This window comes from Convolutriloba macropyga, chromosome 8, assembly GCF_964194025.1.
Source record: "Convolutriloba macropyga chromosome 8, txConMacr16.3, whole genome shotgun sequence".
Taxonomy (NCBI): Eukaryota; Metazoa; Xenacoelomorpha; order Acoela; family Convolutidae; genus Convolutriloba; species Convolutriloba macropyga.
In genome coordinates, this window is record NC_134475.1 from 43,564,710 (window position 1) to 43,588,567 (window position 23,858).

At 33.7% G+C, this 23,858-nt stretch overlaps 1 protein-coding gene across 4 annotated transcripts in view; it reads right to left on the bottom strand.

Annotated features, from left to right (window-relative positions):
• The window catches only part of LOC142344747 (uncharacterized), a 43,460-nt gene extending 19,910 nt beyond the window's left edge, over positions 1 to 23,550 (bottom strand). Inside the window, exons 1-5 of one of the 4 annotated variants that reach the window (XM_075396638.1) lie at positions 23,319 to 23,550; positions 17,949 to 18,038; positions 14,177 to 14,472; positions 5,713 to 5,724; positions 2,864 to 3,076 (exon numbers count right to left, since the gene is read on the bottom strand). In XM_075396638.1, coding sequence (XP_075252753.1) covers positions 2,864 to 3,076; positions 5,713 to 5,724; positions 14,177 to 14,472; positions 17,949 to 18,038; positions 23,319 to 23,388 — 681 coding nt within the window. In that variant the 5' untranslated portion in view covers positions 23,389 to 23,550. The remainder of the gene's footprint in view (positions 1 to 2,863; positions 3,077 to 5,712; positions 5,725 to 14,176; positions 14,473 to 17,948; positions 18,039 to 23,318) is intronic. The other 3 variants (XM_075396641.1, XM_075396640.1, XM_075396642.1) reach the window with 3 other exon arrangements.
• Positions 23,551 to 23,858: the final 308 nt, after the last annotated feature.

Consider the following 23,858-nt stretch of genomic DNA (forward strand, 5'->3'; position numbering starts at 1 on the left):
TTTGAGTTATCCCATAGTGCAAATTGTTTTCTGCCACTCAGATAGCTTTTAATAAGATTGTTTATTTTACCACGACGGCCTAAGAATTCAATTATTTTTAGGAAAATTTGATTATCTACTGTATCAAAAGCTTTTTTCAAATCAAGCAAGCATAAATGTCCAGAACTTCTGCTCTCAAATAGTGTCCGGATTTCTTCTGTCATTTATTTGACCGCGTCAACACAATTCGAAAATCAAATTAATTTGGGTTAAGTATGCCATATTTTTTGATGAAACTTAACAATCTTGTGCTTATTAGTTATTCAAAAATTTTGCTAAATGTACTTACCAAACTAATTGGTCGATTGTATTCTGGCACAGTAATATAACCACTTTTATGAATACCAAAAGCCCCTGCCCATTTCCAAGTAGGAAAAGTATCCTCTTTAAAACATTGGTTAAATATATCAGCTAAAGGTTTCGCGAGAACAGGACCTGCAATTTTGCAAACTTTATACCTTATGTTGTCCTTTTACCGATTGATGAGGTCATTTTGTTGCCTTATTGGGCTCACTTATTATCAAAATTGGTTTCAATTTGATCCTTCAATAAAAATGATTACATAGGTTTGAAGTACATTGGCTTACATGTTGAAGTAAATGTTGACAATAATGAAACCCAATCAGGCAATAAACTCACATCATAAATCGGTGGATTGGTAACTACTGGTTATGCCATTACAGTTAGTTGAAATCAACATTACCTCAGTTAATTTTTATAGCATTTTGTCTGTCTCTAAAAAACAAAGATCGCTTTTCGCTTTTTCAATTTTGTTTGTAGGTTCTATAGTTATTGATAAATTTTTATTATCAATTATTTTTTATGTGTTGTTCAAAAGTTCACTCATTTTCAAATACGTTGAAAGAAACAAACAAAGGATTTAAAAAATTGAAATAGCCTTAGCAATTGGAGAACAGTATTTAAAGCTATCTTGATATATTGAATCAACAACTGCCTTTAACATTGAGTTTAACTGCTAATTGATGCTTCAGCATTTATACAAAACGGTGATTTTATACCTGTATCACAGATCAATAAACAAAAAACGTAGAACTGATATCTGAACTTCTGCATAAATTTGCTAACGTTCACTCATTATTGTTCATTTTGATCAAGGCAGCTTATGCCCAGAACTTTGTCCCGGCAGTCATAACATTTTTTTGGTTAAAATATTTTCCACTTCCAAGCAAAAACTAAATGTATTTGACCTAGATTTTTAATTCGGGATTTTGTGCGTTTGTTTGATCAGACGTAGCCTCTATGGGTGTTGAAGATGGCCTCACCTAAAAATTAACATTCTTTTGCAAGATACCTCAAAATTTTTGAGCTAAAGTTTTATCTTATGAACGTGCAAGGTATCTGAGCATATGTTTGAGGAAAACAAAAATTTGAAGAGAACCACATCAGGTAAATAATACAAATCAATCATTTTTCAAGATCTTACAAGATAACACGTTTTTTCAAAAATCTTACAAGATCCTAAACGATAACCATCCGGTATCGACAAGGATTATGAGCAAATGCATAGGTTATCCTTGCTGTGAAATATATGGGTTTGAGCGAAAAAAATTGTCGGTGTTGAGTTCAAGATTTTTTTTCATTAGTATCATCATTTTCATTCGCTTTCAAACATGAGAAAGGAGGTGTAAGAAATCTTGGAGTAAAAGTTAAACTGATAAATTTTGAAAATTGACGCCCCTCAGGAAAACTTTTCTGCTTATATAACACGTTACATTTTAAATCATACCCAGCTTCAGGCCCCAGACGGAAAGTCTGTATGTCCAGACCGTTCCAGACAAAAAGTGCCTGAGTCCAGACCACATCACAGACGGAGACTGCCCATGTCCAGACTTTTGTGAGTTCACCAGACTTTCGTGCGTTAATGGTCAGATTTTCGTGCGTTCATCAGATTTCGTGCGTTCATGTCCAGACTTTCGTGCATTCAACAGACTTTTATGTGTTCACCAAAATTTCGTGCTTTCATGTCCAGACTTTTGTGCGTTCACCAGAATTTTTTGCTTTCATGTCCTGACTTTTGTGCGTTCACCAGACTTTTGTGCGTTCATGTCCAGACTTTTGTGCGTTCAACAGACTTTTGTGCGTTCATGTCCAGAACTTCGTGCATTCACCAGATTGTCGTCCACTCACCATTTTTCTGTGAGTTTATGTCCAGACTTTCGTGCGTTCAACAGATTTTTGTGCGTCCATAATCAGACTTTCGTGCGTTCATCAAAGTTTGGTGCGATAATCGAACTATTGACCGTTCAAGCTCAGACATAAAAAAAATTATTTTGCTTATTGCCGTTAAGAAGTGAAAAGAAGTGAAAAGAAGTAAAAATTCGTCCGGTCGAGGGGTTTTCCTAATTGACTAAAAGATTTGACAAAAAAGATGGTGTTTTGGAAGTAGTTTTGCGAATTTAGAGATTTTTTTTTCTAAAAAAGTTGGTTTTAATCGGGTTATAGAGTTGTTATTTAGTGGTGTATGTAGAGCCTAAAACAAAAAGAATTTTTGGTACAGTTGGTCTACAAAAAGAAGAGGTTTTTTTAGAGATAATTCTGTGAATTAAGAGAGCAGAATCTTTGAAGAATATCTGATATAAAGTGGATCAAAGAGTTGTTGAAACTGATCAAAGACTGTTTTGGATTATTACTAGTGTATTTAGAGTCTGCAAAAACAACTGTATAAGACTATGTTCACTGTCGTGCGTTCATCTGGGTCTGGACATATCGACTTTCGGTCTGGGACCTCAACCTGGGTATAAAAATTAGTTTAATTATAAATTTATATTAAAGAATCGTCAGTTCGTTTGGTTTTACAGCTTACCTGGTCAAGCTGATTTCTCAATTTGTCGTTTTCTTTCTTTTGTTTTTCAAGGTAGTCGTGCAGGCCTTCAACTTCGTTCTTCATGCTCCTCGCCTCTTCTGCTTGCTTCTGCAGTCGAGTGTGAAGGTCATCCAGGTCCTTCTGCATCTCTGCTTTCTCCCTCTCTGCATCTCGAGTGTGTTGCTTCAGTTTGCGCAGCTCTTCTTCTTGGTCCTGAAATACGACGAAAGAACCCGACTTCAGATTTCTCGCTCAAAAAGTGTAAAGATTGGGATGTAATGATTATCTGGTTATATTTTAGGAAAATCAAGGTCAAGGCTCTTAAATATCTTGGTCTCTATAGGGCTGCTGCCATAGGGGATAAAATGATATGACAAGGGGAAAAATTTTGACGATAGAGCAGCTCAAAATTCTTAATTATTTTGAGCAACAATGATTCCACTAAACGGGGTTATAGAATGAACAAGCGGGCAGCAGTGAGAGGACTTCAGAAAAAAAAATTCCGTCAAGGAATCATGATAATTCCCAAGACAATATGGTTTGTTTATTCTGTCATTTGGTATCAGTTTGAGAACGAATTTATTTTATATATATATATATATATATATATATATATATATGGTCAATTAATCGCCAAAAACGTAGAAGAAGGGCCGTGTTATATATAAAATATAGGGGTTGCAGTGCAAGCGGCCTCCTGCCTATAACGTTCATTCCAGATCAGTGCTTCGTGCATTTCAATGTTCAGAGTAAACTCAACATTCAGTACTGATTCAGAACAAAAACAGAAGAACGGAAGGAAGCATTCAATCTCATTTTCTTTGACCCATCGCACAACTTAAAATTGAGGGTCTCTAATATACTCTTGATTCACAGAAAAAGTCGAGGAAAGATTTTTTTCTAAATCGAGACAAAACTCAGAATGAATAGTTTTGCTAATCGGTGCTCAAATCAATGAAAAAGTTAGTTAAGAGAACTTTCTGCAACCCCGCTTACAACATATGATAGATATTTTCCTACCCTCTAGACCACAACATTTACAAACAATTAATATCGTCTGGCATTTTGCTGTTAAACTTTAAATCAGTCTCTTAATCAGAGGATATCAAGTCAAGTGCAATGTGAACAGACAAATAATCGCTACTAAGAGTTTGCTAAAAAAAATATTTTGATTCTGTTCTGAATAATTACTCTGAAAGTTTACGAAAACAAAAAAAAACAAACTGCATTTTAGAAGTTATATTGAATAATCTTAAAGCTTAGCGTATTCTTGCATTTTAATCAACAAATTCATCACGAGGTTTCAAACAATGGGCTGTTGAATGGGACGGGCTTAATACTGTTGATTGTGAATTCTCCGTGATGATTTTATTCACTGCATTCACAGCATTCGTTTTTATTATGCTGATTAACCACTTCCTTAGATTAGATCAAACCGGGTCGAGAAAAAATCGGAAAAATATGTAAGATTAGCGGTGAAAATTTGGTTTTTTCACCACAAATTTCGTACTTTTGTGCGGTAAATTTTGCGGTGAAACGCGGTGAATCGGTAAAATTATGTTAATTCACCGCTAGAGTAAGCGATTAACTTACAAAAATGCACCACATTTCATTGCTTGCTACATGTTACCGACCTTGCACGGATTCGAACCTCACACCTCCTGAATGTCGGCCATTTTTTCTTCCACTGCGCCACATCGAACTAAAATCTAGCCTATTTGTTTTGAATTTAATTCAAATTCACTATACTTTTTGTAAAACATAGGCGTTGAACTTTTGTAAGATTAGCGGTGAAATTACAAATTTTAACGGTGAAACGTGGCGATTTTTTGTTATTTCACCGCTCACTCTAGTAGTGAAATTACATAAATTCACCGCATAAAAAAGTTTCAAAAAGATGCATGATTATTCGTGGGTAAATGAGCGTCTTTTAATAAATGTATCTTAACTTCGTTGAACAAAAGACAATTCTAGGCGTTTTCTAAGCGGTGAATTTATTTAATTTCAAAACTAAGTTGAGCAGTGAATTTACGCATTTTCACCGCATTCACTGCTGTTCCTACACATATTTAACATTTGTTTTCTAGCGGTGAATTTATGTAATTTCATTGCATTCACCGCTTATCTTACATAATTTGGACACTTTTTTTGAAAACGGTGAAGTTATGTAATTTCACCACTAAATTCAGCGGTGAAATTATCTAATTTCACCGGTACCAGGCGATAAATGTTTTTCACCGCATTCACCGCCTGATTTTTGTAATTTCACCGCATTCACCGCTTATCTTGCAAAATTTTCCGCATTCACCGCTGATCTTACACAATTTTGCGTTGAATGGCGGTGACACCTCGACCCGGGAACATGATTGTGCAATATATTTTCTATATCCCTGTTTGGCTATCGTACAAAATTCATGGTAGCCATGCAAGTACATATATCATTGCTAACAGTCATACTAAGCCAAGATTTTTATGATTTCCCGTTAGTCTTAAAATGATCTGATAAGATTTCTTGGTTGTCACACAAGAGGTGAAGCATTCTAATCTCTTTGGGAGTTAGAGTTGCGTATAGTTTCTAATTTTGCAAGACATTGTGAATAAGCAAGGTCTGTGAAAATTGCTCTAAATCTCAATATAGAACACATTATGCAATTTATGAGGAAAAATATGTTCTTTAGCTTTTAATATTTTGAGAATATCATTTCAATCATCGCAGCAACAATAGCGGTGGCGAAAAAATAAAATTGATTAAAATGAGAGAAGAAAGCGGAAAAGCATCGTTCACAGAATATAACGTGAATTTATAACAAATGCAGACTTCCGATAAACTAAACTGTGCATAAACTCACCCCGCTCTTGCTCTGAAAAAAAAAACAGAAAAATTTATTGTCAGTTCTACTTACTTCTTAAAATTAGTTTATATAAATAGAGGAAACCATGACCTTTAACGTTTAATAATACTGTTCTGGAACATATATTTGTAAAAAATAATTAAATGGTAATTCCTGGAACTCTTTTAAATATGTCATCAATTAAAAAGATGGCTCAAACGGCACACGCTTATCATTGTCAATCATGCCTTTGGAGGGTTTATCCGCGGGTAATCCTAATTTCTGTTGTTTCACCCAATTTTTATTCATTCGAAAAAGCTCGCATAGCATTAAATACCATTCAGTCAATAGTCCATGTGATTCATTCCATTCGATTTTAATGAAGAAGAGACAAAATGTAAATAAATGTCCTCTATAATTAGAACATCTTTTGGCAATCGCTTAGCAACTGTTTTTTGTTGCAGTCAATATCAGCTCAATGAAAACTAATTGATTGGTCAGGTTGAGGTGCTCTCATCAGGCTGACATGTGTCGCCACAAGACAATTGAGAGAAAAATCACCTCCGATCAGAGTAACTTGAATGGTGCACACCGGTGTCAGGCTCATTTGTGTTTCAACAATGGGATTTCAAGACCTCCTTGAGTCGCACCTTGCAAATTCCAATTGCTTGATTCGCACACTGGTGTTCCAGATTAGCTCGGAATGTGCACCATGAATAACTAGACTAACGGTTTAAGAAAAGGTGGTGCAGCGACACCTGTTATGATGCATTTGTTTCTGAAATATATTTTTTTATAAATTCAATTTCATCCGTAAAAAAGTAATAGTTCTTGCCAAAAAAACGTTCATCTCAACAACGCACAACATCACTTAACGTTTTGCGTGGTATTTTCTGCTCATCATATAAAGTTCGGTAGAGTTTCTCAAAAACTGTGTCTACTGGGGCTAATTTATAAGAGTAAAATTGTAATTCAATGACCATAGTATTAAAATAGTCTGAAATAAGACAAATATTTATCATGAAAATAATACATAGGAATTCAATCAAACAATTAAACCAAGCTTGTTTTTTATAAATTTGGTAAGTTACCATCAAACAAATACCATCATTACGAGCAATCTACCAGTAGCAAAATTTCGAGTAAATTTACTCTTCGTTATTACCAGATTTCACTTTTCCTGTGTTAATACATTGTGCGTGTGAAACATACTTTCAAACTTTCGGGATGAAAAGGCGATTCCTTATCTGGAAAATTTTGTCAGTGTTTTTTCACTTTTAAACTGGCAGTTGAAAAAATAAAATGGCCTTTCTACGCAAAATATATTTGACGCCAGTGAGTCCCGCAGAGAATTTTGCCCCTGGTTCATTGCAGCATAATCCATCTTTTTAGTATTCTTAGAACATTAAATCGTAAAATTGTGCGGCAAAAAAATCAAAAGGATTAAAATTTTGTGAAATGCCCTTACAGCCAAAACTAAGTATTTTTAACATTTATTTGATCTTATTTTTCAATTTAATGCTTTTAATTGTTTTACGGAAACCACTTTCACAAAATTAAGAGATTTCCCCATTTAACGGAAATGGTGCTTGAAAGCGCCAGCCACATTCTTTTGAATTAGGTTTAGTTCGGTACCGGTGGATGCTCGTAATGATCCAGGTATGTGTAATTGGTATCTCAAGTACAGTATTGATTCATTAAACAGAAAAAAAACGTACTTTTAAATTAAATTTGCCCATGTTGAAAGAACATTTTTTTTCAATATCCCTGAGTACAATTTTTTTTGCATCGAAAAACTGTCTCCTTGAATCTTGTTCTTTGTGATCACCCAAAGGTCACCAATTTTTGTTGCTGTTACTCTCGAGTATTATTTTGTTCAGATAAAATATAACAGCAAAAACAAGTTGGTACAAAACTAGTAGCAAATTTTATATTTGCAGGCAATCATTTTGCTCTTCATCCGTTTAATTTGTTTTTGGAAAGGAACTATTTCTCACAAGATTATTGTAATTTTTTTCTTTTGCGCAACCGTACTTTAGTTACTGATATTAAATAGAGCTTACGGGGGGGGGGGGGGGGTCTGCAACTGGGCCTCTTAGTAGCCTATAAGCTCTGTCAGGAGACTACGTTCTACCCCCTCATGTTGGTCTGATCAGGGCTACGTCACGTCGAGTGCATCACCTAGGGTGCAAATTGTTTTTATTGGAGCATAAGTAGATTTTACAAATTTTGTTTTTTTTTCGAAAAAAAAGTTTGCTCATAAATTAATACCTTGATCGACTTTGCTTCTAATTTCGTAAAATAGTCCAGGAACCGAATTAAGTCTTTAATTATTAGTAGTAATAAACAACAGTAAAAATCGCCAGAAAATCCACAGCAAAGAAAGAAATAATTGAGTGGGTGCTTTATTAACGGTGAAATATGTGTAGAAGATCACGTGTGAAAGATTGGTGTAGGACCGCAGCAACAAAAGTGCCAAAATATTTGTACCTCTTTCAAGAATTTACAATTTCTTAAGTTCTGAAGAACATCAGAGATTTGCATTTAGATATTACGTACCTTTTTGTGAACAGCATTACCATTTACCAAATGGTTTCTAAACGGTTTCTTCTCAATTACCGACTCGCGTGGCTGTTTAAAAAGAAGCAAAAGTGATCAATTTTTCAAGATTTGAACGAAATCATTTGTAATATTGTTACATATATGTAACGAATGAGGACTTCGCAACATCAGTAAAGTAAATTGAAAAAGATTCCTTTGTGTCGGCTTTGGCAAAATCAGGTAATATTCCCTCATGAATCTTATTCTCGAAGCTGGCAAGCTCCGCTTCATTTGAATTGTCTCATTCTTGATTCCCCAATAAAAATTTCAAACTCAACTTGCAACAATATATTGCTCAATTATCTTAACAGCTACGAAGTAATGACAAGGTAACTACGAAGTATAGAGGGCTAGAAGAACTCGAAACAACTATCTCCAGAGCCGCGGTCTATCCTGTTGTGTTAAATTTAAAATCACAGGCCTAGTATATTGCCAAGCATTTCGATAATGTCCAGAGTTTCCAAAAATTAGTTACAACACAAAGCTGATGTGTAAAACTTTTGTTCTCTTATTGGGTCATTGTTTTTACCTGTTCAAAGAAATTTGATTGAAAACAGAAATTTATGTTGAGTTGTGCGGATTTGAAATGATCTTATTGTATTTTGTTGTTCTATGAAAAAGAATTACACGGTTTGCGCAATTTCTTTGAGCGTGTATTTTATTGATAAATTCTCTGTGTGCTGAGTCTAACTGCTGAGCTTCTGTTGATATTTTTTTCCTTAATTATTCAGCATTTTTTTTAATTCAGCAGTTCATACAGATGTAGGTCTTTTATATTGTAAATTCTTTCAGACACCCTTACGTTGACTACAGAGTCACACTTTACTATCGGTATTTTGATCAATACAATTCTGTAGCCCGTATAAGAAAACCCCATACTAAAAAATGGTTGACGGCGTTTTTTTGTCAGCACATATCATTGACTTCTAACAAGGCGGCCCGGTAATGTGCGATGGCACATAAGGTTCCGACCCCACCCAACCACAATTTTGGCATAATTGTCTACCAAATGAAGAATAGATAGAAAAACCAAAAAAATTATCTTTTGGGAATCCCAAAAAAAAAACAGAAAGCCCAAGTATTTTTCAAAAAAATTGTGTATGAACCATAAGATAGCCTCCAAAGCAAATAACTCATTGGAATAAAAATTGATGCATTAGATTGCTGTGATACGCCAATATTAAGAAAGCGAGTCAAGACGAACAGCAAAATCAAACAACAACAGCATCAACAAACATTAATTACATCAAAAAATTTATGTCCGTTTTAAAAAACGAAATTTAATAACAAAGTCCACATACCATCAGATATACCTAAAACTAAACAAAATAACTTATAAATCACCAGAAAATATATGGGACCACTCCATAAAAAGGTTTGGTAACAATTTGACAAATAAGAACAAAAACAGGAAAGCTAAAAAAATCGCTTATTTTTTTTGAAAAAATTAACTTCAAAGTAATGAAAACCATTAGAAATCAAGTAAAATATCACAAAGGTTTACAACTACCATTGTTTCTACAGAGGGGCATTAGGACCTGTCCTTTTAAATTTTTAAGCGGCTAAAAGAACAACAAAAAAACAACAAATAAAAATTCAATTGAAACTTGCCAGAAAACGCTGTCAAAAACGTCAAGCCATATTTTGGCCCTCAAAATATATTCGATTGCTCCTTCTTCACAGCAATAACAGCAATAATGTAGTATGTGTACATTCATTAGTGAGACTAGGTAACAAGTAGACAAAAAGGCGAAGGGCAAAAGTATGTAATAATTTTGATTTTTTTTCGGAACAAAATTACATCCAAAGTCATGAAAGAAATTAATTACAAAAAGATCTATTTTAATAGGGTCGTTTATTCATGCAAAGGAAGCCGTTGAGACCTGAAACTATCCAGAATATTTCTTGCGTCTATGAAAAGAACGTCAAATATGACAAAAATCAAATTAATTTACTTTTTTTGTGAAAAACCGGTATCGAAGCTAATAAGGTCAAAAGGAATTTTTAAAAAAAAGATTTTAGGTTACCAATCCCTTTCGACACCTTCCCTTGACACCCATGATGTCATATTTGTACTGTACTTAACTAACAAGATTAGGTAACAAGATGAAAAACAAAAAGAAGAAAATTGCGAAGTTAAAAAATTTTTTAGTTTTGGAAAACGACTGTTTTCGTTTTCAAAGTCAAGAAAGCCATCATCTATTTACTAATATACGAATATCGGCTAATATATTCTTCAATTGAATGCCAACGAAACTTATCACTATACAGGAATTCTCATACGACCGAAACGACAAAGTAAAAATGAGAGTTAAAGACAAAATTTAAAAAATCACATAGTTTTTTTCAAGAAAGGTATTGAGGCCATATCGTAAAACGATAATCGATATCCTTCAAGATTCTAAGATGTTGAATTGTGTCTCGTTTTGAACGCTAATGATGTGATATGAGAACTATCGATAATGTGATAATGTGACAAAACTAGAAAATGTGAAAAACTGGCAAATATCTAAAAACAAAAAAATCTGAAATCTAGTAGTATCAAAGCCAGAAAAAACGAATTCAGGCTTAAAACAGCAATCGAGACTAAAATTTGAATCATTAGAGTGAAGAAGCATTCGTTCTTTGCTGACACTAAGCTAGAAGTTGAACAAATTAAGTGAAAATAGAGGAAGATTTAATTAGGCCACTATTTTTTTGAAAATCAATTATTTTTAAAAGTCGAAACGACCATAAACTTTTAAGTAAAAAACTAAAAGCATTAACTTGGAGCTGCTTAGAAAGCCAATTGGACCTATCACTCCTGAGTTTTGATTTGATATGTTCTTATCTTTATTATTAAAACAAAAAAAGACCGAATAACTACAATCCGATTTCTTTTTGGATTGTAAGAGTCCAAGATTGGCCCAAAACTAGCCCTGCTAACGCTTATTGTCTGTTAGCAACAATTGATTTTTCGAATGTTGTAGATATAGATAATTTGTTAGTTAAAAACTCAAAAATAAATTCTGCATTTTTGACAATAAACGAATAAAGTTAGCAAAGAACGGCGAAGTTTTAAATACAGAGCAGTCTCAGCTGAAGCTGAAGTAGCAATAGTCCCCCTCTAAGTCTACAAAGATTGTATGAGTGTTGTTTGGGTTTGTACTGGCGGCAAATTTAATCAAAGTGAACTAAAGTAGCCTATTTCGTGCTGTTTTTGATGAAAAAGGCTGAATTTTGAAATATTTATCCAAATTTTTTGACCAAAAAATTAAGCCAAAACAATCAATAATGCTTATTTGTCTTTAAAAATAAAATCAACGACACTATTCATAAAAATTTTAACAAAATTTAGCAAAATTTACGAAAGTTTAGGGCTAAAATTCCGGAATATGTGAATAAAAACAACGTGAATTCACTCTACTTTTCTCAAAAGTTTTAACCTCGATAACTCCCCGTAGAAAACGAAAATTAAAAAAACTTTTTAATTTCATATTCTACGCTGGACGAGCTTTCTAATGATACCAGTCTCAACTCTCTACGATGAATATATCGATCGGCGAAAATTGACTGAACAAAAAAAAACCCATTTGAGTATATAGTTCCTCCCCCTTCAAGAGGGTCGGAACAATAAGAAAACCTGGGGCAATAAAATATAGATATTTTTTTAGTTCTTTCTGAAAAACAAGACAATTGAAATATTAACAATAAAAGCTTTCAAGCAAAAGAAAAAAATTCTTTCTTAAATGGTCACTTTGACACAACGAAAATGTCAATATGATAACTAAAAGAATATATTACCTGAGCAGGGATTTTTCAAAAAAAATACTTATATAATCTATTTCAAAGGGCTTTTCAATGATATGACACATGATTTTATCGGAAAAGTGAAAAAACCGAAAAAGTGAACAAAAACGCCAGAATGATCACAAAATTTTGGAGCTCGATAACTCCCAGTAAAAAAATGAATTTCGAAAAAATCTTTTTAATTCTATAATCTACGCTGGACGGGCTTTTTAATGATACCACTCATAAGTCTCTACGATGAATATATCGATCGGCGAAAATTCACGCAACAAAAAAAACCCATTTGAGTATATAGTTCCTCCCCCCCATATGATGGGTTCGGAACAATTAAAAGCTTTCTCAGTTTCTTAAAGTTAAACAGCAATTGTCTTTTTTTCAGAAAAAATTGAATGTGGCCACTAAAGTTCAATTTTCCGTCAATATTAACACCTAAATACTAAACTTTTGCATTTTTCAAGTTGTGTTGAAAATGAACAGAACTGTTTTAATGTGTTCTTTTGCGATTTGATAGTGTTTTTTGTAAATATTCAAGATTATTTAGGTTGAAGTGAGTCATTTTTTGCTTTTTTAGACCTACTTTTTATCGACTGTCATTGATTTACTTAGCTGAGTTAAGGCCATATTATCAGTTGATAATAGTCACTGATTTTTGTGGTGTTGCAATTCCTACGACAACAGCCAGGGCTATTTGCAACAAAATTAGTTCTCAAGTTGCTTTGTTTTTTTGCCCTTCATATTCTCCCCTAATAAAACTTACACATAGGTAGCAATTTGTTCATCTTGCTAATTCTGGGTCATTAGAAAAATAAACTTCTTTTTGTGGCTCGCAACTGTTATAGAATCCAATCTGTGGTCTGACAGAAATGAACATGAAGTAATGCAGGATCTGAAAAAACTTTGGAAGAATATGAACTTTTGGATTTGCACCAATGGTGCAAGACAGTTACTTATATCGTAAAATAGTTATATGCGTTTCATTTTTTTTACTTTTTCTATTAAGATCCCAGTATTTCTTGTAAGCTTTAATAGAAGTACTAATGATTGCTACACTTCACTTTAAAAATCTTACTGGTAAAATTATACTATATTCATTCAACTGACGGAGAAACTTACCAGTCGACTGAACAAAAGTTTTCGAAGATATTAAAAGGTAACTTATTTGCAATGTCTGTGTCTTCCCAGTCGGAAAATAATGGATATTTTATAAATATTTATAAATTTTTGGAAAATATTATTTGCGGGATGGAAATTTTTGTTCGAATTTATAAAATAATCCAAATTTGATAAATGTTTTATAAACTAATCCAAAAGTTTACAAATAATTTATAAATTAATCCAAAGATTTACAAATAATTTATAATGCAAAGATTTACAAATAATTTATAAATTAATGCAAAAATTGCAAAAAAAAGTTATAAATATTCATAAAAATGATACATCTTTTTTGCAATTGTTTCTAAACTAATTTATTAAATTTTATAAATTTATCCATTATTTTTCAAGTGGGTTATACGGCTGAAATCACAATATTTTTCTAAAGCAGACCTTTGGACTCATTTTAAGATTGAGGCATGTGGGGTGAGGTCACTTAGACCTATTAGTGATCTCCCTACTGGTGCAAAACTTTAAGTTACTTTAGCTGCAATAAATCAAATAAATTTTCCTCCTCATCTCCATGAATAAAAATTTTGTTTTCGTTGCCAAATATGACACAAACGAATGCGTATTTATGGTGTCTATGAGTGTTATATAAACTGCTAAGTTTTGGACTACCCAGTACGTCGAATCCTTGAAACTTTGCCAAGAAACCTGCTCATTTTTGGCACATCTTGTAATTCCCGGTAATTTTCCCCGTAAGATCCCTGGATCATTCAGGTGAGTTTACGAGATCTGAGTGGGAGAAAATCCGGGATCTTACTGAGATTTTTCGGGAACCAGCGCACTGGGTATAGCCGTCACTATTTATGCATCAGATGCCTTTGCAATATCGTTTGTGATTGCTCTATTTGGTTTAGTATGTAAAGCGATATTCTTTTCGATCGTTGTTATTATTAGTATTATTATTATTACAATTAGTTTATTTAATACTGACCTTCAATTTTTGTTCCTTCTGCTGGTTTCCGACTAAATCGTCCAATCCGTCAAATCCACCTGCTTCCAGTTGTGGCTTAGAGCCAGTGAACAATTCCACGTAATCCTCATCAGTCTCGTTCGGTGGAGACATCATGCCGCGTGGAGTTCTTCCACCCTCATCCGGGAGGTTTCCGCCTGGTTTGAGGGATCCTATCGGGGCGTGGGAAGGTTTTCCGCTGGGAGAGGCGCTGTTGCTTCCTTGTTTGCCTTTACGCCGTTTGTCTTTTGGGTCTAGCACTGCACTGAGCACACGTGCTGTGATGACAAAAAAAACAAAAAGATTACTACGAAATGATCACGTAAGCTGCCTTTTTAAAGGCAAAAAATATCATTTAAAATTGGTCCTTCAATCTTTACTTGATTCTTAACGGAAAGTTGTCCCGCACATTTTGATTACTCATTAATAGTTGTTCTGAATTTGCAGAAAGATGTTGTCTTGTTTGTTTTTGCTTTAGGATCTTCTCGGCCTGATCATCATGGAAATACGGCTAAGCAAAATATTCACGCACGTTATATAGTTCTTGTAAAACCAAGTTGAGGTTCCAGACCGATAATCGATATGTCCAGACCGTCCCAGACGCAAATTGTCTCTGTCCAGACCGTTCCAGACAGATAGTGTCTATGTCCTGACTTTTGTGCGTTCATCAGACTTTCTTGTCTTCGCAAATTTTCCTGCGTTCATGTCCAGACTTTCGTGCGTCCACCAGACCATTTGTGCCTTCATGTCCAGACTTTTGTGCGTTCATCAGACTTTCGTGCGTTTACTAGACATTTTGTCCAGACTTTCTTGCGTTTTTCGTGTTTCCAGAATATGTAAATTTGAACGCACAACACCCCCCTCTTATGTTTATTTGGATCTGGAAATATCGACTATCGGTCCTGGACCTCAACCTGGGAACTGATAACTTTGTCAACATAATCAATAATGAGAATATGAGCTAACGCTCAAAGATTTGCCACGAGTCGAAACTTTGTATACCCAAATTGTTTAAATGAGCAAGCGACTGATTGTTGATATCTCGCTTAAGACTACCCAGGTTGAGGTCCCAGACGGAATCAAGTATGTCTTGACCGAAGGTGAACGCACAATTGCATAGCCAGTAAATACCGAAAAACGCGCTAAAGTCTGGACATGAACTCACGAAAGTCTGGATAACGCACGAAAATCTGACGAATGAATGAACGTCTGGCGAATGCACAAAAGTCTGGACATGAACGAACAAAAATCTTGTGAAAGCACTAAAATCTGGATATAAACGCACGAACAACCGGTGAACGCACAAAAGTCTGGACATAAAATTTTTCTGTATGGGACGGTCGGAACTTACCAGTCTGCGTCGGGCACTTCAACGTGGGTTTTGTTGAACCATAACTTGACAGCAAAGGTAATTTAACCAACTCAAGGATATTGCAACTCTAAGACTGATGACAACAATGAAAAACGTTTTGACATGTTTAGCACAAAAATTGAAATTAATATTTTCCACTGCATTAGAGCCAATAGCACAAGGCAAAATAAACTAACAGTCATTTATGGTTTAACATTCAATTTTTATAGAGAAAAAAAAATATAGTAGTTCTCATGGAAAATAAACAATCAGCTGGTTAAAGAATGACGACGCAATATTCAGTTGTTTCTGCTTTCAAGAGAAAAAAAAACGATTTTTTACTAAAAAAACAAATCTGCATTTTTCGTCGAAACTGCAAATCTATTCATGAAAGTAATATGAAAAACTGCAGTATTATTAATGAAGCACTAGTTTGTTCTACGCTGTGTTGAGCTTCTTTTTTCAATTTGTTTTACTTTCTTTGTTATTACTCGTTTCATCCTCTCCGTCACAGAAGAAGAGGAAAGTACAAAAAATTACAACATCAAGTGAACTTTATGTTCGATGGAAAAGAAGATTTTTTCGACGCAAGTTGTCTTTTTTTTAATGTTTAGTATTTATGATTGCAATTAGATTCTAAATTTTGTGTTTGTGAAACAACCTGCGCTCTGAATTGCTAATAGGTTTGTCAGATTTGAGACGCAGGTGACTTAAATAAATATTAAAAATTTTTGATCTCCAAACAAGCGGAAAAACGAAATTCGACGCTATTGTGAATCAAGGGTCATACAAATGAATTTTAACATTCTGAGCAAGAAAACAGAGACTCTTTTAGTTTCACTTACTGAGTTAAAAACAATGACCATAAAAACTGATATCAATTTACAATTTTTATATCCAGTTGGACTTTGGACAATAACCAGTAGTTTCCAAGAAAAACACGTCATTTAACTGATTAAACAAAGACCTGGCAAAATTCAGTTGGTTTACTTTTATGCGAAAATTATTATTATAAATAGCGATTATTATAAATAGTATCATTCTATTACGATTGCCTCATGGAACTCTATGATGTTACAGTTAATGTTTTTAATAATATTGGTTAAACAATCTCTTTTTGTACTTTCCCCAAAAATAAATCACGCATTTTGTTTTCAAATAAGATGAGCTGAAGTATGCGATAAGATGAAGTATGAACTAAATATAACAATTGCAGTCTCATCAAGTAAAGTGCGAGTGTATCAAACGGTTTGTTGAGTTTGTTTGTTCATTTTCCTTTCAATTTTTTGTTGCGTTTTTCAAGCTTCAGAAATTTTGTTTCATAAAAATCTTTGAACTGTGCAAATTCTTTATAAAATATGATACAAACCTCTTTCATTGCAATTAATTCTAAGTTTTAGCAAAGCAAGCAAAAGGATTTAACTAACTCAACAAATATCTCTATCTAAGAGATGATTTGTGGCAGAGGTCATGCAGAAAAGAAAGCTGGCTTGACAATTTTTGAGCGTGAGATTTTCAGAGATATTTAAAAAAATTATGATTACGCGGGGTCAGCATTCAGGGGTACCACAATAAAGTAAAATTTAAAATTTCTCAAACAATCTCGTTGAAAATTCTACAATTTGGTACGTCTATTTGTTAAGACGTCGCCGTGTGTGTGGGCGGGGGGACTGCGTGTGGTGTGTGCGTGATTGCTCTGAATTGGTAATAGTGTCTTCAAATCGTTACCTAGATAACTAGTGTCTTCTATGATTTTTAATAAATTTGAACGCCAAAGGATAGCAGGAAAATTGATCTCCAACAGTATTGCAACTCAAATAACAATGAAAAATTGATGATTGTTTTAAACTTTCTGATGTTATATTTCCCTGTATAAAAATTTATTGAGAAAGCTGAAACAACCGGAGAATAATTGTTGGAAGCCAACTTTGATCCGCATCTTTTTAAAACAAAAAACTCGAAAGAAGTTACGATGAGACAAATCAAAACTAATGGTTACTTGGTTATCATTATGATATAATTTTTGATACCATAATAGTCACGCCCCGCGCGTATTTGACTTGTCTTCATTCAAAGATCTAAAAGGCAAATACGTAAGGATTCATATTCATATGATGTTTTGTATGATACCTAAGAAGTGAGCAATTATTCGAACCAAGATGAAAAACTAAGATGTTCTTTACTATACTGCCCTTGTTTGTTCCGGTGCACCTTAGGCTTTCCCGCTTGCACTTTCTGGTGCAGCTTAGACCTCGGTGTACCGTTCCCAAAGTTCTTGTCAGGTTCCCGTTTCATCATTTTATAATAGATTTCCCACTAGAAAGTGCAAGTGGGGGAAACTTTCCATGTTTATAATCAGAAGATGAAAGCTGTGCTTCCAGTTAGAAAGATGGTGTGGTTTACCTCTCATAGCTAAATCCTTATATCTGTCAGCTGATGTTGACTGGCTCCCACCATCTGCTCCCGGTTTTTCACCATTTTGGCCATCTAAGCCTGAAGAAACCACAGCACTCTATTTTTATTTATTAAGCCTCTAAACCAAATTGAGGTCACAGCGAACAGACCTCTAAAGAAAACTCATGAGAGACCCTACTGGGAAATCTAAGATATAAAGCGTACCATGGAGTTAGCGGTCATGCGAAATAGTTTTAGGCTGGTATGATGTCAATGGCTGCATCAGAAGGCGTTGAGTGCACAAAACTCTGGACTTAATTACGTAAGCTGAAATTCGGTATCATTTTGAACGTGAAAAGTTCTAAATGGAGAGTTGAAATTTTTAATGAACGTATTGGTTATAGCGGTTTTCGATGTGGCACACTTGCTATATTCTTACATAGTAACGTGCTATAACAACATATAATTTGTAACATAAACCCCCCCGTGGTTTTTATGTTACAAATTATATGTTGTTATAGCACGTTACTATGTAAGAAAATAGCACGTGTGCCTGGGGGTCAAAAACAATTTATGCTCACTAAGCTGGGAGGGGGAAACAGAATAGAGCCATAATTTCTAATGAACCAGGAGGCTCGGTAATGTGCGTACGCACATAATGTTCCGACCCCGCTCATCCACATTCTTAACTTAATTGGCTATCAAATGATGAAGAGATCAAAAATATAGAAATAGTTCAATAAACAACCAATGGAATATAATGATGCCACGCTACAGGGCCGATGACAGTTTTTGATATTAGAACTACTAAAAAGGAACATTAAAAAATCAAAAAACAAACATCATTTACGACCACAACTAGATGTCTACAATAAAAAAATTCATAACAAAATCAAACTCGCGTCAGATAAAATCTAAACAAACCAGTTTAACCTATACTTCATCAGGAAAAATATGGGAGCGGTTCTCAATGCAACTGGTTAACAGGTCGACGAAAAAGCAAAGAGGTGCAAAGTTAAAAAATACGTTTCTATTTTTGAAAACAATTAACTTCACAGTTATTAATGTCATAAGATATCACCTGAAATCACTGAAATTTTCATTTATATATCCATAGGAAGCAATTGAGACATGCCAGAGTCCAATCTGCAATTGCGCAAAATTTTGAAGCCAATGGGACTGACGATTATTTTTATAAATCAAAAAGAAAACAAAAATTCTCTAAAATGTACAATTATAAAAATCTCAAAAATTTTATGAGGTCTCGTAGTAAAAGTAGTAAAAAAGCAGAAGAAAAGTTTGAAGCTAAAACTGTTACATGGGTTAATTTATAACTCACTGCAAACGGGTTGTGACCTGTGTTTACAAAGACTGAACTACAATTCGACCAAAAATCTTAAAAGTTTAAAAAATGACAAAGCTCGAAAACCCAAATTTGTTTTGGAAACAAATATTTCCAAAAGTCATAACAGATTTAAGATTTCAACAAAAAGCGATGGATTAAGTTGCAATACCTCAGGAAGCCAATTGGGCCTTTTAATAATGAGACCACGCCATGACCCCACAAGATAACAAATACATAACAAACACACAAAGAAGCCAAAACTTCAAACAATTTTACGACATCACACTATTTAAGGCACTGTACTTATAAGATGCTACCCACAAGAAATAAAAATCATCATTTTCTCCTCATCCTAAAATGAACGAGCCCTCCCTATGAAAGGACAACGTAGACACGACAACAAAAAGAAACCCGAAAATTGGACAGTATAAATCTCGAAAATTTTTTTGAAAATAAATGGTCGAAGCAATCAGTCACAACGTATAACAAAGCGCAAAAAAAGTGGATGAATCATCAAACGTAATTGAGATTTTTTATCAATGAGATTTAGTTACATGACGACCAAATTGAAATCAAAAAGAGACAGTTGAAAGAAAACTGTTTAAAAAATTTAATTTGAATGTCATTAAAACAAACAGCTATAAACTGAAATCTTTATCTAGGTGGTGTTATAAATCCTGGGGAAGCAATTGAGACCTATTGTTATCAAAAGTATATGACGGACAACAATAAAATGAAAAACAAAAATTGAAAAACAACAAAAAATCCACAAAATTTTGCTAGATAACTTGGTCTCAGCCCAAAAAGCATAAACTATTCAACAAAAACAATTAATTTATACAGATACGCATTTTTCCAACGCTGTTCGAGTTTCCTACTATGTTTTCTTTCAATTAGATTTGCCAATACTGTGATAATTCGACAAGGAAACGAAATGGACTCATAAAAAAAACTCAATTATGCACAAAAATGAAAATGAAAAAAAAATATTTGAAAACGCGTAGTTTTAAAACAAGGAAAACATAATATGAATATAAAACCGTTTCCACCAATAATGTATTACTCGCACGGAATTGGTATTTGCCTGTTTTTATTGAGGCTGCGCCCGAAGTTGAGATAAATAAGATAAAATAGTGGCAAGTTCAAAAGTTCACCGATCTTTTCTTAAAGCAAATATATTCAAAAGTCATAAGAGACATTAGATAACAACTGAAAGAGTTGTCTAGGACCATCTATACCTACAAAAAAGTTAACTACATCTTTGATTGGGGACACTAAGTTGTTGGGCTACAAAATTATAACAAATGAAGGCAAAACTCAAGAAGTCTATAAAATTTTTACGAAAACAATTCGACAGAGCCATAAAAACCCGGAGCTTAACTCTTAAACCATAATATAATTTCTATGGACATCTCTTTTGCAAATAGTATCTGACATTAATTGAGCCCTGATTTGAGATTCTTGTTAGTAATTTACATAAAAACATTTACATAGCGGAAATGCTTTGAAAAAAAGGTCGCGCCCCATTTAAATCTAAAAATTTTTTTTATCGTAAGGATCTACTGTGAGATCAAGATCAGCGCAGATATTACTGCGCGTTTAACAAAACATTCAATGTTTCAAAAGATTGCGAAAAAAAATCAATTTTTAAATAAAATTTTCAGTTTTTCAAAAAAATAAATAATGCTTTATTTATAAATAATTTTTTTGTAGTTATCGAGTTTAAATTTGCAAAAAACTTGCAAAATTCTAATTCAGAACGCTCATAAAGCCAGCGGGATTACAACTAGCTCCTTTCTGAGCTTAAGAAGATTTCGACCGCTGTTTTAAGGTGTCTACTCCCAGCAAATTTAAAGCAGGTGGGCTAAAAAAAAGCAAATGTGGTCCTATTTTTTTTTCGAAAAAAGTCTTATTTTTGAAAAATTTAGCATAAATATTAGCCAAAAAACTCGGATTGAAGAACTCAGCAACCCTCTTTTATCCTTAGAGATGAAATAAAAAGCAGTACAGTTAACAATTTTTACATTTTTTAAGCAAAATTGACAAAAATTTGGTCAAAAATACTGAAAATGTGAATAAAAACAGCAATTATTCACAAACTTTAAACCTCGATACCTCCCAGAAAAGCGGAAAATGAAAAAAAATTAATGCCTTATTCTACGTTGGACTGGCTTTCTAATGATACCACTCACAACTCTCTACGATGATTATATCGATCGGCCAAAATTGACTGAACAAAAAAAACCCATTTGAGTATATAGTTCCTCCCTCCCCACTAAAGTGGGGGTCGGAACAATTAAAAAAAGCAGTGAGACAGAAAAAAAGGTCTGATTGAATTTAATTTGAACCCACGATCTCAATCTGCGAAGTAAATATTTTATAAGTTCTTGTATAGTTAATAAATTTGTGTCCGACAAACATAATGCAAAAAGCAAAAAAGCTAATTATCATAAATCATTAATAAAATTTAGCGTTACGTGGCCAATGTCCAAAAAAGCAAATCTCAACAAATTTTTTGTTTTCGTGGAATCGAATGTCAAAACTCTGCCGCCAGTTTTTATTACTCATATACCATTCTCAACGATGGAATACAGTGACACAAAATGGAAAAAAGATACTTATTTCGTGGAAAAGGCTCACATTTTGTAACCAGTTATCGCAAATAAATGTAAACCATTTCCTCAACATTCAACATAAAATTAGCGAAACTTTATTGCCCCAATTTTATTTGTAATTACTTGACACACAATTTATAGACAATAATTCCTGCGAACAAGTATACGTGTAATCGCTAAGCTGATAATTGTCCTCTTAATCGACAATTAGTATCGAGAGGGAAACTTCTGAAATTAATCTTAATTGGGTTTTCTTTGATTTCGGTCTATACGTTTTGATTTCGGTCTATAATTTTCATCTATACTTAAGTTATTTGGAGAGAAGGGAATTTGGAAAGAAAATCTCATTTTAAAAAATTAGCGAAATAGTGTGAACGCTGAAAATGCTATTTTTTTAAACAAGTAATTTGAATTTGAAAAGACAGTGTGACTTATATCTGAGGCATTACAAAATTGCTCATATAGTCTGATAAACATTTACTATTTGCTCATATCACAAAATTAGCTATTTTAATGAGTTTATTTTTTCTCCTAAAAATGAAAAGTTAATTTAGCGCTGTGAAGTTGCTATTTGAAGGTGAACGCTCCAGAAATTCGTTCAAGTTTAGTTAACAGATCCTTCGTTTTTTGATGACCGAAATTTTTTGGGTACGTTGTTGATGTTTCGCATACATAGGCAATCAATCTATCTAATACCATATATTGTTCTCGCTGATATTGTTATTTTTCGAATCAAACTGAAACACTCTTCATAGTCAGTTCTGATTATAACTTCCCTTGCTTTAATATCACACCTTTATGCTATTAAACTCACTTCAGTCAGAAAAAAGTGCGCTCAAGACCGCCTCTGATCAGATTTTTGTACGGTTGAATCTGACTGTGGTCGGAAGTTATAATCAGAGTTCACTAATTCCTCGAGCTCCAGGACCCCTAGTACTCCATCTCAAGTAGTAAGACTTTCAAAGGCAATTGAAACCTACCATTTTTAGACTGAAAATACTTGTCTTCACTCTGTACTAGATGGAATTGTTAAGTTTCAAAATTAAAGTGCTCTGAAATTTATATGATTCAGATAGAAAATTCGAGTCCGCCGTCGTACTGATAACTTTACGTTTTAGACTTAAGTACGGGTCTTCTTTCAGCCTAAAAGAACTTTTTGTTTTTAGGCAGCCATTGTTTTTCGATTAGTCCATAAAAACGCGCACGAAAAAAAAACATTTCCTGGCGACATCGAAACACTCCATTGAAGACATCGAGTTCCTAACCTTCTTAGCAACTTTGAAAGCTTAAATGTCTGCCCATATTATTTAGGATTTTGATGTTTCTGTTAAGCACAGGAAAGTAAATAAGGCAATAGAGAAAAATTCGTCTTTTTTGGCTCAAAACTATATTGCTTGTAAAGCAAATTTTAAGATTTACCTTCTACAGAGCTAGATTTGTTTTTTGAGTAGGGTTTCTGGGCCAACAATTTATCCAGGTTACTGCTCATTGTTCACAATCACAATAATTTCGCCCAAGGTAAATTATACAAACAGACACTTTTGTCATAAAGCACACATACTCACGTTAAAACTAATTTAACCAATTTAAACAATTCTACATATGCTCAAAAATAAACTCATGCACTTAAATGTGTAACTACTGAAACAGAAAAAAAGTAATTGTTCAAATTTTTATACACCATGAGTTAGTTTAATCGCAAATTACTATTACGAAGCATGGCCAGCGTAGAATAGTTTTGCCACGGTTTGTCTTCAAGTTGAAGTTTTTGAAAGCCGCTTTTTACTTTTTATTTACACAGTTCTTTAAATCGCAAAGTGTTTTTTAATTGTGCTGACCAGAACTACACTGGTTCAGAATATAAATCACGTCATAAGTAAACAATCTACTAAACGTAACAGCTAACAAGTTGCTATGATAACTGACAAACATTTTGACTTTCAAGGTCAGGAATAACGA